The 13,616-nt window shown below is 48.7% G+C and overlaps 2 protein-coding genes across 2 annotated transcripts in view; one reads left to right on the top strand and one right to left on the bottom strand.

Annotated features, from left to right (window-relative positions):
• The window catches only part of KRTDAP (keratinocyte differentiation associated protein), a 58,269-nt gene that overhangs the window by 7,356 nt on the left and 37,297 nt on the right, over positions 1 to 13,616 (bottom strand). The gene's annotated exons all lie outside the window — the stretch shown is intronic.
• On the top strand, positions 398 to 8,450 carry FFAR2 (free fatty acid receptor 2). Its single transcript, XM_055103005.2, has one exon. The coding sequence runs from the start codon at positions 5,006 to 5,008 to the stop codon at positions 5,996 to 5,998; it is 993 nt and encodes a 330-aa protein (XP_054958980.1). The 5' UTR covers positions 398 to 5,005; the 3' UTR covers positions 5,999 to 8,450.

Genomic DNA, 13,616 nt, shown 5'->3' on the forward strand with positions numbered 1-13,616 from the left:
ACCATTGTGCCCAGCCAGACAGGGATTTCTTAAGGAAGTAAGTGGTTATCTGAAAGAAAGCTACAAATTAACTGTGAAAGTTGGAATGGGTAACAAGAAATAAAGACATACCAGGCAGGGGCTGGTTCAAGCTCCCCATGGCAGATGGAAAACATGACACATTCACAGAAGTGGAAAATGGCCCTGCCCAGACAGCAAAGAGAGAGAAGAGTGATGTGAGTGGAAGCTGGCAAGGGCCATGCTAGGCAGGCCTTTTTAAGGATGTTGATATTTCTCCTAAAAGCAGTGAGAAGTCTCTGAAAGGACAAGAAGGTCGTATAATTGGATTGACATTTTTAAAACGATTCCACTAATACAGTATGGAGAACTGACTGCCAGGAAAGCGGATGGATGAGAGGAAGTGAGTCAGGGCCCTGCTGAAATCCTGGTAGGGATGATGGCACTGAGATGGGATGATGGAGATGGAGACGGATGGATGGATTCATATTTGGAATCCCTAAGTATTTGGGGAGTACATCAGACTGCATTCTAGGGATAAGGAAGAAGATAGTATTGAGATTCACTTTAAGACTGACTCTAGTCAGGCTCAGTGGCTCACGCCTATAATCCCTGCACTTTGGGAGGCCAAGGCGGGCGAATCACTTGAGGTCAGGAGTTCGAGACCAGCCTGACTAACATGGTGAAACCCCATTTCTACTAAAAATACAAAAATTAGCCGAGCATGGTGGCACATGCCTGTAATCCCAGCTACTCGGGAGGCTGAGGCATGAGAATTGCTTGAATCTGGGAGGCAGAGGTGGCAGTGAGCCGAGATCATGCGCCACTGCACTCCAGCCTGGGCGACAGAGCGAGATTCAGTCTCGAAATTAAAAAGAAAAAAAAAAAAGACTGACTCTAAGATGATGGTGCAGGAGATGTGATGGGAAGAGATCTTACGCCCCAAGACAGGGAAGGGTGGAAGAAGGAAGATCTGAGGCCAGGTCTGGACACATTTGATTTGGTTGATTTGGGACACCTGTGAGACACCCAATGGCAGTGTCAACTAGGCAGTTGAGTGTGTACATGTGAAGCTCACAGAAACCTAGGGTGAAGATTCAAACCAGGGGTGTCATGAAGGTGGTAACTGGAACTACGGAAACAGTTGCAGTCGACTAGAAGGAGAGCACAGGCGAGAACAGGAAAGAACCTGGAGCCAAGCTTGAAGGAAGTCACCATTTCGGGGATGAGTAGGGGAATGGTGAGCTAGCAAAGGGGTACGAGAAGTGACCAAAGGAAAGAGAGGGAAGCCAGCAGCGTAACGTATCAGAATTTGTGAAAAGAGGATGTTTCCAGAAGGGCGTGGAAATTGTGTTGAATGCTAATAAAATAAGAAAAGCTTAAGTCCACTGAATTTAGGAACATGGAGGTCACTGCTAACATCGGGAAGAGAAAATCCCATGGAAAATAGGCACAGAACCCAGATTAGGGTGGACTGAGGGGCGAGTGAGAATTAAGAATGTGGAAGTGATTACACAGAACTTTAGATAAGGGTCCAACTTCCCGTGATGACAGGCCGCATTATAAAGACGATGAGAGAAAACTGAACTTGGAAGGAACTGTGAAGGATATTGCTCTTGTGAAAGTTTACCCCCTTGAACTCGGTCTGAGAGGTTGGGTTTCCTTTTCCTGTGACGTAGGTGGACATCATGAACTGTGAGACTGAAAGCCTCCTTGGTGATGCTCCCTTCATAACTGCTGTGAACTTTCATAACTGCTGTGAACCCAGAGAGGGGGTTTCGTTGGGGCATCTTCCACAGGGGGACTCACGACAGTGACGGCGAAAGGCAGGAGGTGGGGGGAGAAGAACGGGCAGAGACAGAGAGGCAGTCCCACTCCTCAACACTTGTTTTCCAATGAGTTTCCTGGATTCTGCAATTAAATCCAGATCCTCGTGCATGTTTATAGGAAATCATAAAAGCGAAATGACACAAATAAATTTGGTGGCAACAACAGAGAACGGTCTCTTTCTTAGTTCTCCTGTTGATCTGAGAAGCGACGTGTGCTGGGGGAAGGAAATAAAGAACTAGAACGCCTTCAGAGGAGAGTAGAGTGGACGAGAAAGAAAAGCTAAATATCAAAATATCTAGACCCTGGGGTTATAGACCACAAAAAGAATAAATGACTGACTGAATGACTGAATGAATGGCAAACAATAGGAAGTAGGTATGTCCTAGGGAAAGCATGGGGATTCTGTGAGCAGGAATCAGGCCACAGATGGCAGAACAGAGACTTCTTTCTGAGACTTCCTCCCTAGTTCAAGAGGAAAACATGTTCTGACGATCCTTGCTGCATTAGGTGTGTATTTCAAAGGGACCTTCAGGAGCTCCTAACCTGGGGCTACCAAGGTCAGAGAGGGGGAAACAGTGAGACTTTATCAGGGAAAGGAATGGAGCCTGAGTGCCACGCCCTGACGAAAAGCCACATGGGCACGTGAACTCGGGCCTCCTGAATTCCTGACACTTTCCCAAGAGAGACAGCACATCCATGCCCTGAGCCTCTGGAGGCTGCACCAAGTGGCTCACTCTCTGTGAAGGTGTGTTACAGGCTTGAGACGAGGCAGCACTTACGGGCATCTACTAAGTGCTTTATATACACAACCTCACTGAATCCTCGCAGAAGTCCTAGGATGTCAGAATTCGCATGCTCACTTGACTACAGCAAACTAGACTTCAGAAAACGGATCTGCCCCAAGGTTGTAATGAAGGGACCTGGATTTGAGCCCATATCTGCATGACTATAACTCCCACACCATTTCCATCACAACAAGATGCAGGCCAGGACCAGCCTGTTTCAGCTGAGACGGTCAAAAGAAATGTGTTGGCGGCAGAGGGCAGGAGACCATAGAGAAAGTAAAAAAATTGAAGAAGAAAAGGAAGGAGAGCCGGGTGCAGTGACTCACCCCTGTAATCGCAGCACTTTGGGAGGCCAAGGCAGGCGGATCACTTGAGGTCAGGAGTGCAAGACCAGCCAACATGGTGAAACCCTGTCTTTACTAAAAATACAGAAATTAGCTGGGCGTAGTGGCAGGTGCCTGTAATCCCAGGGAGGCTGAGGCAGGAGAATCGCTTGGACCCGGAAGGCAGAGGTTGCAGTGAGCTGAGATGGCGCCACTGCACTCCAGCCTAGACAACAGAGCGAGATTCAGCCTCAAAAAAAAAAAAAACAAAAAAAAAGAGGAAAAATAAAAAGGAAGGAGGAAAGCTCATTTCTGAGAATGAGCAGAATGACAGAAGAAACGGCCTAAGAAAGAGAAAAGAAAATAATCTGACTTGGGAAGTAAAAAAAGAAAAATGCCTGGGAATTTTTTTTTTTTAATCAGGAATTAAGGACAGAAAAATCTGAATTTGGAAGTCAAGAGTGAGGATTCTCTAGGGAGAGAATAAAGATGCTGGGCCTTTCCTTTGGGTTTGAGAGGAAATAGTGCTTAAAGACTGACCTTCCTTTCTCTGGTCACGTGGCTGGTGTTAGTATAAATGCTTACTACCAGCCAGGTTCCTCACCATTTTTTCCCGCATGGCATGGACAGAAGCAGGGGCTAAAGCTCTGTTCCTCTCTCCTGGAAGCTTGCAGACCTCCCTTCAGAACCAATCCCAAGAAGCCACCTATCCGGAACAACACAAGGCAAGGCAGCTAGTGTAGTGCTTGTGCTCTGGGAAGAGAGGCCAGGATCAGGTTTGAGGGGAAGGTTCTGGGAGACTGGAGGAAGGATGTCAGAACCAAACGGAAGACTCATACCCAGAGACAGGAGCTAGTGTGAGGAGCAAGGAAACAGCAAGGAAATCAAGGCTGGAGAGTGGACAGAGGGACAGGACCTGGGTTGGGGGCCAGCAAGGGTGACACCCCAAGTGGAAACTGAGTTACCCCGTGAAGAAGACGAGTTCTATTTATGGTCAGAATGCCAGGCTCAAGGGCCAGTGAAGGCCTGTGGGCTTTTCTGAATATTTCTCTAAGGTCTTCTAGGGACAAGCCTTCCTCCTAAGGCTAGTGCTGGTTCATCCTTCCCCTCCACCCTCCTCTAAGCCTCCCAGCTTCCCCTTTTCTTCTCTTTTTTTTTTTTCAGACGGAGTTTTTGCTCTTACTGCCCAGGGTGGAGTGCAATGGCGCAATCTTGACTCACTGCAACCTCTGCTTCCCAGGTTCAAGCGATTCTCCTGCCTCAGCCTACCAAGTAGCTGAGATTACAGGTGCCCGCCACCTCACCCGGCTAATTTTTTTTTTTTTTTTTTTTTTTTTTTAGTGGAGATGGGGTTTCACCACGTTGGCCAGGCTTGTCTCGAACTCCTGACTTCAGGTGATCTGCCCGCCTCGGCCTCCCAAAGTGCTGGGATTGCAGAAGTGAGCCACCGCGCCCAGCCCCAGCTTCCCCTTTTCTAGAGAGTCCCAGAGTTTGGTGTTGGACAGGGGAGGACAAGGTGGGGGAGAATCTGTGCTCTGCCAAACAGACGAAGGGAAGTAGGAAGCTGGGCTGGTGGCTGGGCACTTGGGTCCTTTGGAGAGCTGGCACTGGGTATCGGCGCCTGGGGCGCCACAGCCTCTTTATCCTGACGCGCATCTTACAGCTCTCTCCCGGCACTGATGCCTTTCTCTCCTGCAGGTCTCTGTCTGAGAAAGGGACTTGAGTAAAGTTAGAAACTGGTAACAGTAACTTCCTGTATCTGTGAGGACAGGAGGAGAAAGGCTAGGGAAACTGGAGGGGGAATTCCCTTGGGAAGCCACGAGTTGGTCTCCTCCAGAGACACATGATGGCAAACATAATCACTACTGCTTAATATCCCGCCCCAGGCAAAGTCAATAATTGCTCTGGGTAGTTCGAGCAGGTGGTGTGAGCAAGCCGTGGTGGCATCAGAAAGCACAGTCCTGGGAAGGGGACGGTGCCGGGGAGGATGCCCGCATCCTGAAGGAGAGCTGGCTGCGCGGGCTGTGAGTGAGACCTCCCTGACCCCGCCCTTTTTTGTTCCCCTCCAGGATGCTGCCGGACTGGAAGAGCTCCTTGATCCTCATGGCTTACATCATCATCTTCCTCACTGGCCTCCCTGCCAACCTCCTGGCCCTGCGGGCCTTTGTGGGGCGGGTCCGCCAGCCCCAGCCTGCACCTGTGCACATCCTCCTGCTGAGCCTGACGCTGGCCGACCTCCTCCTGCTGCTGCTGCTGCCCTTCAAGATCATCGAGGCTGCGTCGAACTTCCGCTGGTACCTGCCCAAGGTCGTCTGCGCCCTCACGAGTTTTGGCTTCTACAGCAGCATCTACTGCAGCACGTGGCTCCTGGCGGGCATCAGCATCGAGCGCTACCTGGGAGTGGCTTTCCCCGTGCAGTACAAGCTCTCCCGCCGGCCTCTGTATGGAGTGATTGCAGCTCTGGTGGCCTGGGTTATGTCCTTTGGTCACTGCACCATCGTGATCATCGTTCAATACTTGAACACGACTGAGCAGGTCAGAAGTGGCAATGAAATTACCTGCTACGAGAACTTCACCGATAACCAGTTGGACGTGGTGCTGCCCGTGCGGCTGGAGCTGTGCCTGGTGCTCTTCTTCATCCCCATGGCAGTCACCATCTTCTGCTACTGGCGTTTTGTGTGGATCATGCTCTCCCAGCCCCATGTGGGGGCCCAGAGGCGGCGCCGAGCCGTGGGGCTGGCTGTGGTGACACTGCTCAATTTCCTGGTGTGCTTCGGACCTTACAACGTGTCCCACCTGGTGGGGTATCACCAGAGAAAAAGCCCCTGGTGGCGGTCAATAGCAGTGGTGTTCAGTTCACTCAACGCCAGTCTGGACCCCCTGCTCTTCTATTTCTCTTCTTCGGTGGTGCGCAGGGCATTTGGGAGAGGGCTGCAGGTGCTGCGGAATCAGGGCTCCTCCCTGTTGGGACGCAGAGGCAAAGACACAGCAGAGGGGACAAATGAGGACAGGGGTGTGGGTCAAGGAGAAGGGATGCCAAGTTCGGACTTCACTACAGAGTAGCAGTTTCCCTGGACCTTCAGAGGTCGCCTGGGTTACACAGGAGCTGGGAAGCCTGGGAGAGGCAGAGCAGGAAGGCTCCCATCCAGATTCAGAAATCCTTAGACCCAGCCCAGGACTGGGACTTTGAAAAAAATGCCTTTCACCAGCTTGGTATCCCTTCCTGACTGAATTGTCCTACTCAAAGGAGCATAAGTCAGAGATGCACAAAGAAGTAGTTAGGTATAGAAGCACCTGCCGGGTGTGGTGGCTCATGCCTATAATCCCAGAACTTTGGGAGGCTGAGGCAGGTGGATCACTTGAGGTCGGGAGATTGAGAACATCCTGGCCAACATGGGAAAACCCCGTCTCTACTAAAAATACAAAAAAATTAGCTGGGCATGGTGGCACATGCCTATAATCCCAGCTACTCTGGAGGCTGAGGCAGGAGAACCCTTGAACCCGGGAGTTGGAGGTTGCAGTGAACTGAGATCACGCCACTGCACTCCAGCCTAGCGACACAGCAAGACTCCATCTAAAAAAAAAAAAAAAAAAAGAAGCACCTTCTCTTCAGGCTGGAGAAGCAGCGTAGCTAACACAAGTCCAGTCCTTGTGATGTGGTTGGTAATTGGGGATGGCCAGGCTGAAGCAGAGAGTCCTAGAGAAATCTCGATACAAGCTTCAAAGCAACACCTAGACACTGCTCTAGCAGTTGATCCTGGAGATAAACCAACAAGAGAGAGATGGAAGAGAAATACTAAATGAGGTCAAAGAAGACTCAGAAAGGTTCTGAGCCTGGAGATGAGCAGGGAGGCCTCAGGGCTTAGACCTTTAATGATAGGGGTTTCCCTGCATCGGTTTGACCTGTTGCCTTTTTGATGTGCTCTGTTTGTTTTCATGTGTTATCTTGTCTCCCCTGCTAAACTGGGAGCTGCCAGGGGTCTGGGTCTTATCTCCTTCCTCCATGGTACCCCACACAGGCCAGGATGTGGTTTGGTACCCAGCAATCAGAGATTGGCACTCCCTCATACAGGGGAAAGCAACCTGGTCTAGCAAATTGAAAATAAAGATGATAAAACTCTGAAGTGAATGTCCACAATTTTTGTAACACTGCTGCAAGCACAGGGAGGGCAAAAATAGGAGAGAGAACCAGATTCAGCAGCAAAGGGGAAAAGTGATGCATCTGAAACCACAGAAACATCTTAAGATAAAGAGGTGGTGTGGGCAAAGGAAGTGAGAGCACTGACAGAATCATCTTTCAAGGGATGAATAGAGTCCGGACTTAGAAAGGATGCAGGGTGATTCCGACTCACAGTCATCTGTCTGCCACAGGGCCTTAAAACATGTCACCCTCCTGCTCAGAAACCTGCAGAGCTTTCCTATCATCAAAATGTTTCCTTGGCCAGGTGCAGGGGCTCATGACTGTAATCCCAGCACTTTGGGAGGCTGAGGTGGGAGGATCGCTTGAGCCCAGGAGTTGGAGACCCACCTGGGCAACACAGTGAGGCCCTGTCTCTCAATTTTAAAAATTTAATTTAAAAAGATGCTTCCAGCTGGGCACAGTGGCTCACGCCTGTAATCCCAGCAGTTTGGGAGGCCAAGGCGGGAGGATCGCCTGAGGTCAGAAGTTCGAGACCAGCCTGGCTAACATGGTAAAACCCCATCTCTACTAAAAAGGCAAAAAAAATTAGCCGGGCATGGTGGTGCGTGCCTGTAATCCCAGCTACTCAGGAGGCTGAGGCAGGAGAATCACTTGAACCCGGGAGGCGGAGGTTGCAGTGAGCCGAGATCGCGCCACTGCACTCCAGCCTGGGCAACAGAGCGAGACTCTGTCTCCAAAAAAAAAAAAAAAAAAAAGTGCTTCCCCCAAGGAACTCATATTGTACCATTCTTTTCTTTGCTTTGTGCTCTCTCTCCCCTTCCAGTTCTACCTGCCTAGCTCATTTTTCCACAATAAGGACTCCTAGACCATTCTCTCTAGTTAAATGACCTCCAGCCCCTAACCTAGTAGTTTGCAACCCAGGCTGTACATCAGAATTACATGTGGAGGTGTGAAAATAATACAGAGAGCCACCTCCAACCTACTGACAGAATCTCTGCAGGTGGGGCCCCAGCAAGTGAGCTTTTCAAAAAAGCACCCCAGGTGGCCAGCTGTCTTATCTCAGAAGCCGAATCTGTCCAAGAACTTGTTCTTCAAAAACCTTGCCTGCTTATTCACACCCCCTCACCTCAATCCCACATTCTTCTACCTGTTTTTTTGTTGGTTTGTTTGTTTGTTTTTAGAGTTGGGGTCTCACTCTGTTGCCCAAGCTGGAGTGCAGTGGCACAATCATGGCTCACTGCAACCTCGAACTCCTGGGCTCAAGTCACCCTCCCGCTTCAGCCTCCCAAGTAGATGGGACTACAGGTGCACACCACCACACTCAGCTAATTATTTTATTTTATTTTGTGTAGAGATGGGGTGTTGCCCAGGCTGGTCTTGAATTCCTGGCCTCAAGTGATTCTCCTGCCTTGGCCTCCCAAAGTGTTGGGATTACAGATGTGAGCCACCACGCCTGGCCCTCCCCCATCTTCTGGTGCTTGCCTCTTCTTCACTTACAAAAATCCACTCGATATTCACTTTCTCCAGAAAACCTTTCCTTATTAGTCCCACTGAACTGAAAGCTCATTTTCTATTTTCCTCCTTCAAAAGAAGACTGGACAGGTGCCATAAGAACCCTGAATTCAGTGTCCATTCCACTTACTAAATGGATGGCCTGAAGCAAGCCACCTCCTCCAGCCTCTATTTCTAAATCATAGTGATTAGGATACTAGATACCTCCCAAGATTATTCTGTGGATTAAAATAAGACTCTATGAATAAAATTGCTGAGAAATCATAGAATATTAAGTAGTTCTAAGATATAAATCCATGTACACAGATGTACCCTCACTTATTAGAAATATAATAAGTAAACATTAAAAATAGTGGAAATAATGCTGGGCATGGTGGCTCATGCCTGTAATCCCAGCACTTTGGGAGGCCGAGATGGGCAGATCACTTGAGATCAGGAGTTCGAGATCAGCCTAGCCAACATGGTGAAATCCCATCTCTACTAAAAATACAAAAAATTAGCCAGGCACGGTGGCAGGCACCTGTAATCCCAGCTACTCGGGAAGCTGAGGCACGGGAATCGCTTGAACCTGGAAGGCAGAGGTTGCAGTGAGCTGAGAACGTGCCACTGCACTCCAGCCTAGGCAACAGAGAGAGACTGTCTCAAAAAAAAAAAAATAGAAATAACATAGTAGGTAGTCAACTACGGATAGCATGGCAGTAATATGTTTTTAAAAATCTGAGATTCTCAGCTGACTGTACATGAACTATGAGTCTGTGATGTATTACAGCTGCCACAAAAGCTAATTTGATTGGATTACATGAAAAGAAATCATGTTGGCCAGGCACAGTGGTTCACGCCTGTAATCCCAGCACTTTGGGAGGCCAAGATGGGCAGATCATGAGGTCAGGAGTTCGAGACCAGCCTGGCCAGCACGGTGAAACCCCATCTCTACTAAAAATACAAAAAATTAGCTGGGCATGGTGGCGGGTGCCTGTAATCCCAGCTATTTGGGAGGCTGAGGCAGGAGAATTGCTTGAACCTGGGAGGCGGAGGTTGCAGTGAGCCGAGATCACGCCATTGCACTCCAGCCTGGGCGACAAGAGCAAAACTCTGTCTCAAAAATAAAAAGAAAAGAAATAATGTCTAGACAAGTTGATGATACTGAGGCAGAGCAGGTGTGCTAAGTGGGGCTTGGCCCATGAGGGTTCTTGGTTTTGCCCAGGAAAGAATTCAAGGGCTAGCCAGTGGTGAAAGAAAACAGCTTTGTTGAAGCAGCCCTGTTACAGCTCCAGCCCTGTTGCAGCTCCGTGACTGCTCCTGCAGAGCAGGGCTACCCCACAGGCAGAGAGTAGCAGCTCAGGGCAGTTTTGCAGTCATATTTTTGCCTACTTTTAATTGCACACAAATTAAGGGACAGTTAACACAGAAATTTCTAAGGAAAGGGTAGTAACTTTTGGGTTGTCAGGTCATTGCCATGGAAAGGGGTGGTAACGCCCAGGTGTTGCCATGGCCACAGTAAACATGGCACTCTGGCAGGCATGCTTTATGAAAAGCTGCTTCACCCTTTCCTTGTTTTAGCTAGTCCTCAATTTGGTCCAATGTCCAAACACCACCCCTGGGGTCAAGTCCCTCCTCCTACCTCCATAACCCCCATTCCACTTAGGTCTAATCAGCAGCAGGTTCAGAACTGAGCAACACATTCTCTTGTATTTTTTTTTTTTTTTTTGAGATGGAGTTTCACTCTGTCACCCAGGCTGGAGTGCAGTCGCACAATCTCAGCTCACTGCAACCTCCACTTCCCAGGTTCAAGCAATTCTCCTGCCTCAGCCTCCCGAGTAGCTGGGATTACAGGTGCATGCCACCACACCTGGCTAATTTTTGTATTTTTAGTAGAGACGGGGTTTCGCTATGTTGTCCAGGCTGGTCTTGAACTCCTGACTTCAAGTGATCCACCCGCCTCGGCCTCCTGAAGTGCTGGGATTACAGGCGTGAGTCACTACATCCAGCCTGAGCAACGCATTTCTAAGAAGGACAATAACTCAGCCGGGCGCAGTGGCTCACGCCTGTAATCCCAGCACTTTGGAAGGCTGAGGCAGGTGGACCACCTGAAGTCAGGAGTTCGAGATCAGCCTGCCCAACATGGTGAAACCCCGTCTCTACTAAAAATACAAAAAATTAGCCGGGCGTGGTGGCAGGCGCCTGTAATCCCAGCTACTCGGGAGGCTGCGGCAGGAGAATTGTTTGAACCCGGGAGGCGGAGGTTGCAGTGAGCCAAGATCGTGCCACTGCACTCCAGCCTGGGCGGCAACAAGAGCAAAACTCTGTTTCCAAAAAAAAAAAGGACACTAGCTCAATGAATCAAGCCCAGAAAAATTAACCAAAATGTTTTGGAGATTTAAGACTGTATAACAATAGTAATAGCCGTAATAATAGAGCAAATTAAATACCAGGCACTGTGCCAAGAAGGGGCCTGAGAGGGTTAAGGTCACTTTTCAAGGCCAATAGGTGGCAGGGAGTTTGAATCCAGGTCTTTCTGAGCCTAAAGTGCAGGCTGTTTTCACTGACACATGAGAAGGAAGTAAGAGAACACTGGCTGGGACAAGATCTTTTTTTTTTTTTTTGAGGCAGAGTCTCGCTCTGTTGCCCAGGCTGGAGTGCAGTGGTGCAATCTTGGCTCACTGCAACCTCCACTTCCCAGGTTCAAGCAATTCTCATGCCTCAGCCTCCTGAGTAGCTGGGATTACAGGCGTCCACCACCATCCCTGGCTAGAAGATACACTCTATGAGCCACACAGGACAGAACAAAGACCACAGGTGGAAGAGGCACAGAGATACCTTTCAAATAGTTATGGCCATTTCAATGGAACTGACTATCTCAGCAAAGAAATCACTCCCCAATTTCCAGGAATATTCAAGAAGGTAGCAAACATCTATCCTAGGACACTGAGGAAACTCACACAAATGAGGGCTGAACCAGTTTAATGACCACTTCCAACTCTACAATTCCCAGGTTCTTTTTTCTTTTCCTTTTTTTTTTTTTTTTTTTTTTTTGAGATGGAGTCTTGCTCTATCACTCAGGCTGGAGTGCAATGGCGGGAGTGCAATGGCATGATCTCAGCTCACTGCAACCTCTACCTCTGAGGTTCAAGCGATTCTCCTGCCTCGGCCTCCTGAGCAGCTGGGACTACAGGTGTGCACCACCAAGCCCAGCTAATTTTTATATTTTCAGTAGAGATGTGGCTCATGCCTGTAATCCCAGCACTTTGGGAGGCCGAGGTGGGCAGATTGTCTGAGGTCAGGAGTTTGAGACAAGCCTGGCCAACATGGTGATTCTCAGGTTCTTTAGGGGCACGACTTCTCTTACTAACCAGGAAAGTACAAAATGAAGTCATTTTGCTGGGCACGGTGGCTCACACCTGTAATCCCAGCACTTTGGGAGTCCAAGGCAGGCAGATCATGAGGTCAGGAGTTCGAGACCAGCCTGACCAACACAGTGAAACCCCATCTCTACCAAAAATACAAAAATTAGCCAGTTGTGGTGGCACGCGCCTGTAATCCCAGCTACTCGGGAGGCTGAGGCAGGAGAATCGCTTGAACCCGGGAGTCGGAGGTTGCAGTGAGCCGAGATTGCACCACTGCACTCCAGCCTGAGTGACAGAGCGAGACTCCGTCTAAAAAAAAAAAAAGTCATTTTGTTGTCATGGGGTTATAAGAAGATCGATCACTGGACGTGGTCTAAGACTTTCAAAGTGAAGCTGTAGCTGCTCACTTACAAGCATTTGACCTTCATCAAGTTACCTGACATAGCAGCCCATTTCTTCACTGGGAAATCAGTCGATCACCTGTTCAACAAATATGTATTCATTACCAACTCCAGGCCAGATACTTTTCTAGGGTCTAGGGATACAGAGCGTACAAAAGACAAGTATCTTCCCTGTTGGGACTTCCATTCTGGTAGGGGAAAATAGTTTAAAAACAGGTAAACAAATAGACGAGCAAGGTGATTTCAGAGTATGGCAAATGGAAAGTAGTTACAAAGGAACTGAAACAAGGTCATGGGAGAAACTATAAGGGCAGGTTGAGGAGGTTTAGAAGATCATTCTACTCTCTTGCTTCAAACCTTCACCTGGCTTCCAGAAGCTCTTAGAAGCTCATTCAAACTCGTTTTAGTGACCTAAAATACTTTGCACGGTCTTTTCAGGCAGCTGCTAGCCCGATGAAAACCCTGCGTGTTTGCATAGAAGTCTATGGTTTCTTAACTCTCATGCACATGGTCTCCTTGATCCTAACAAACATTCCCCTTCAGGTCCCTTCAGGTAGGCACAGCTGCCAGAATGATCTTCTTAAAATGGAAATCAGATCATTCCAATATCTTGCTTCAAATCCTCGAATGACTTCTAGAGGCTCTTAGAATACAAATTCCTTTCTGTGACCTGGAAGCCCCTGCTCAGCTCCTCAACCTCATCTTCTTTCACTCTGTCCCCATTGATAGTATTCCAGCCCAGAGGTTCTCAATATGTGGCCTCTGAGCCAGCAGCTGCTGCATCACCTGGGAACAAGCCACTTGACACACCGGCCTGTTTCTTCATTCGGAAGTTGAATCTCCTAAGTTAGTGACGTTCAGCTGAGCCCTGAACAATGAAAGGGAGTTGACATACAAAGGCCCCCAGGAACATTCTGGAAACAGAAATTGCTGATGCAAAGGCTCTGAGGAGAGAGAAAACCTTAGCATCTCTCAAGGCCAGAGAGAAGGCCAGTGAAGGGCTCAAACAGGGGTTTTAAATGTAAGCAAATATTGGAACTACCTGAAGCATTTGCTGAACCATAGATGACTGTCCTCACTTCCCCAGGACTTCAGAATCAGTAGGGATATTGGTCAGGGTTCTCCAGAAAACAGAACCGACAGGACAGACAGATTACATAGACAGATAAGTAGATAGGCAGACAGATAATAGATTAGAGAGATAGAGAAAGAGAGAGAGAGACAGAGAGAGACAGAGACAGAGAGATAAAGATACACAGGTAGGTAGTAGGTAGACAGATAAT

Source organism: Pan paniscus, chromosome 20 (genome assembly GCF_029289425.2).
Source record: "Pan paniscus chromosome 20, NHGRI_mPanPan1-v2.0_pri, whole genome shotgun sequence".
Lineage (NCBI taxonomy): Eukaryota > Metazoa > Chordata > Mammalia > Primates > Hominidae > Pan > Pan paniscus.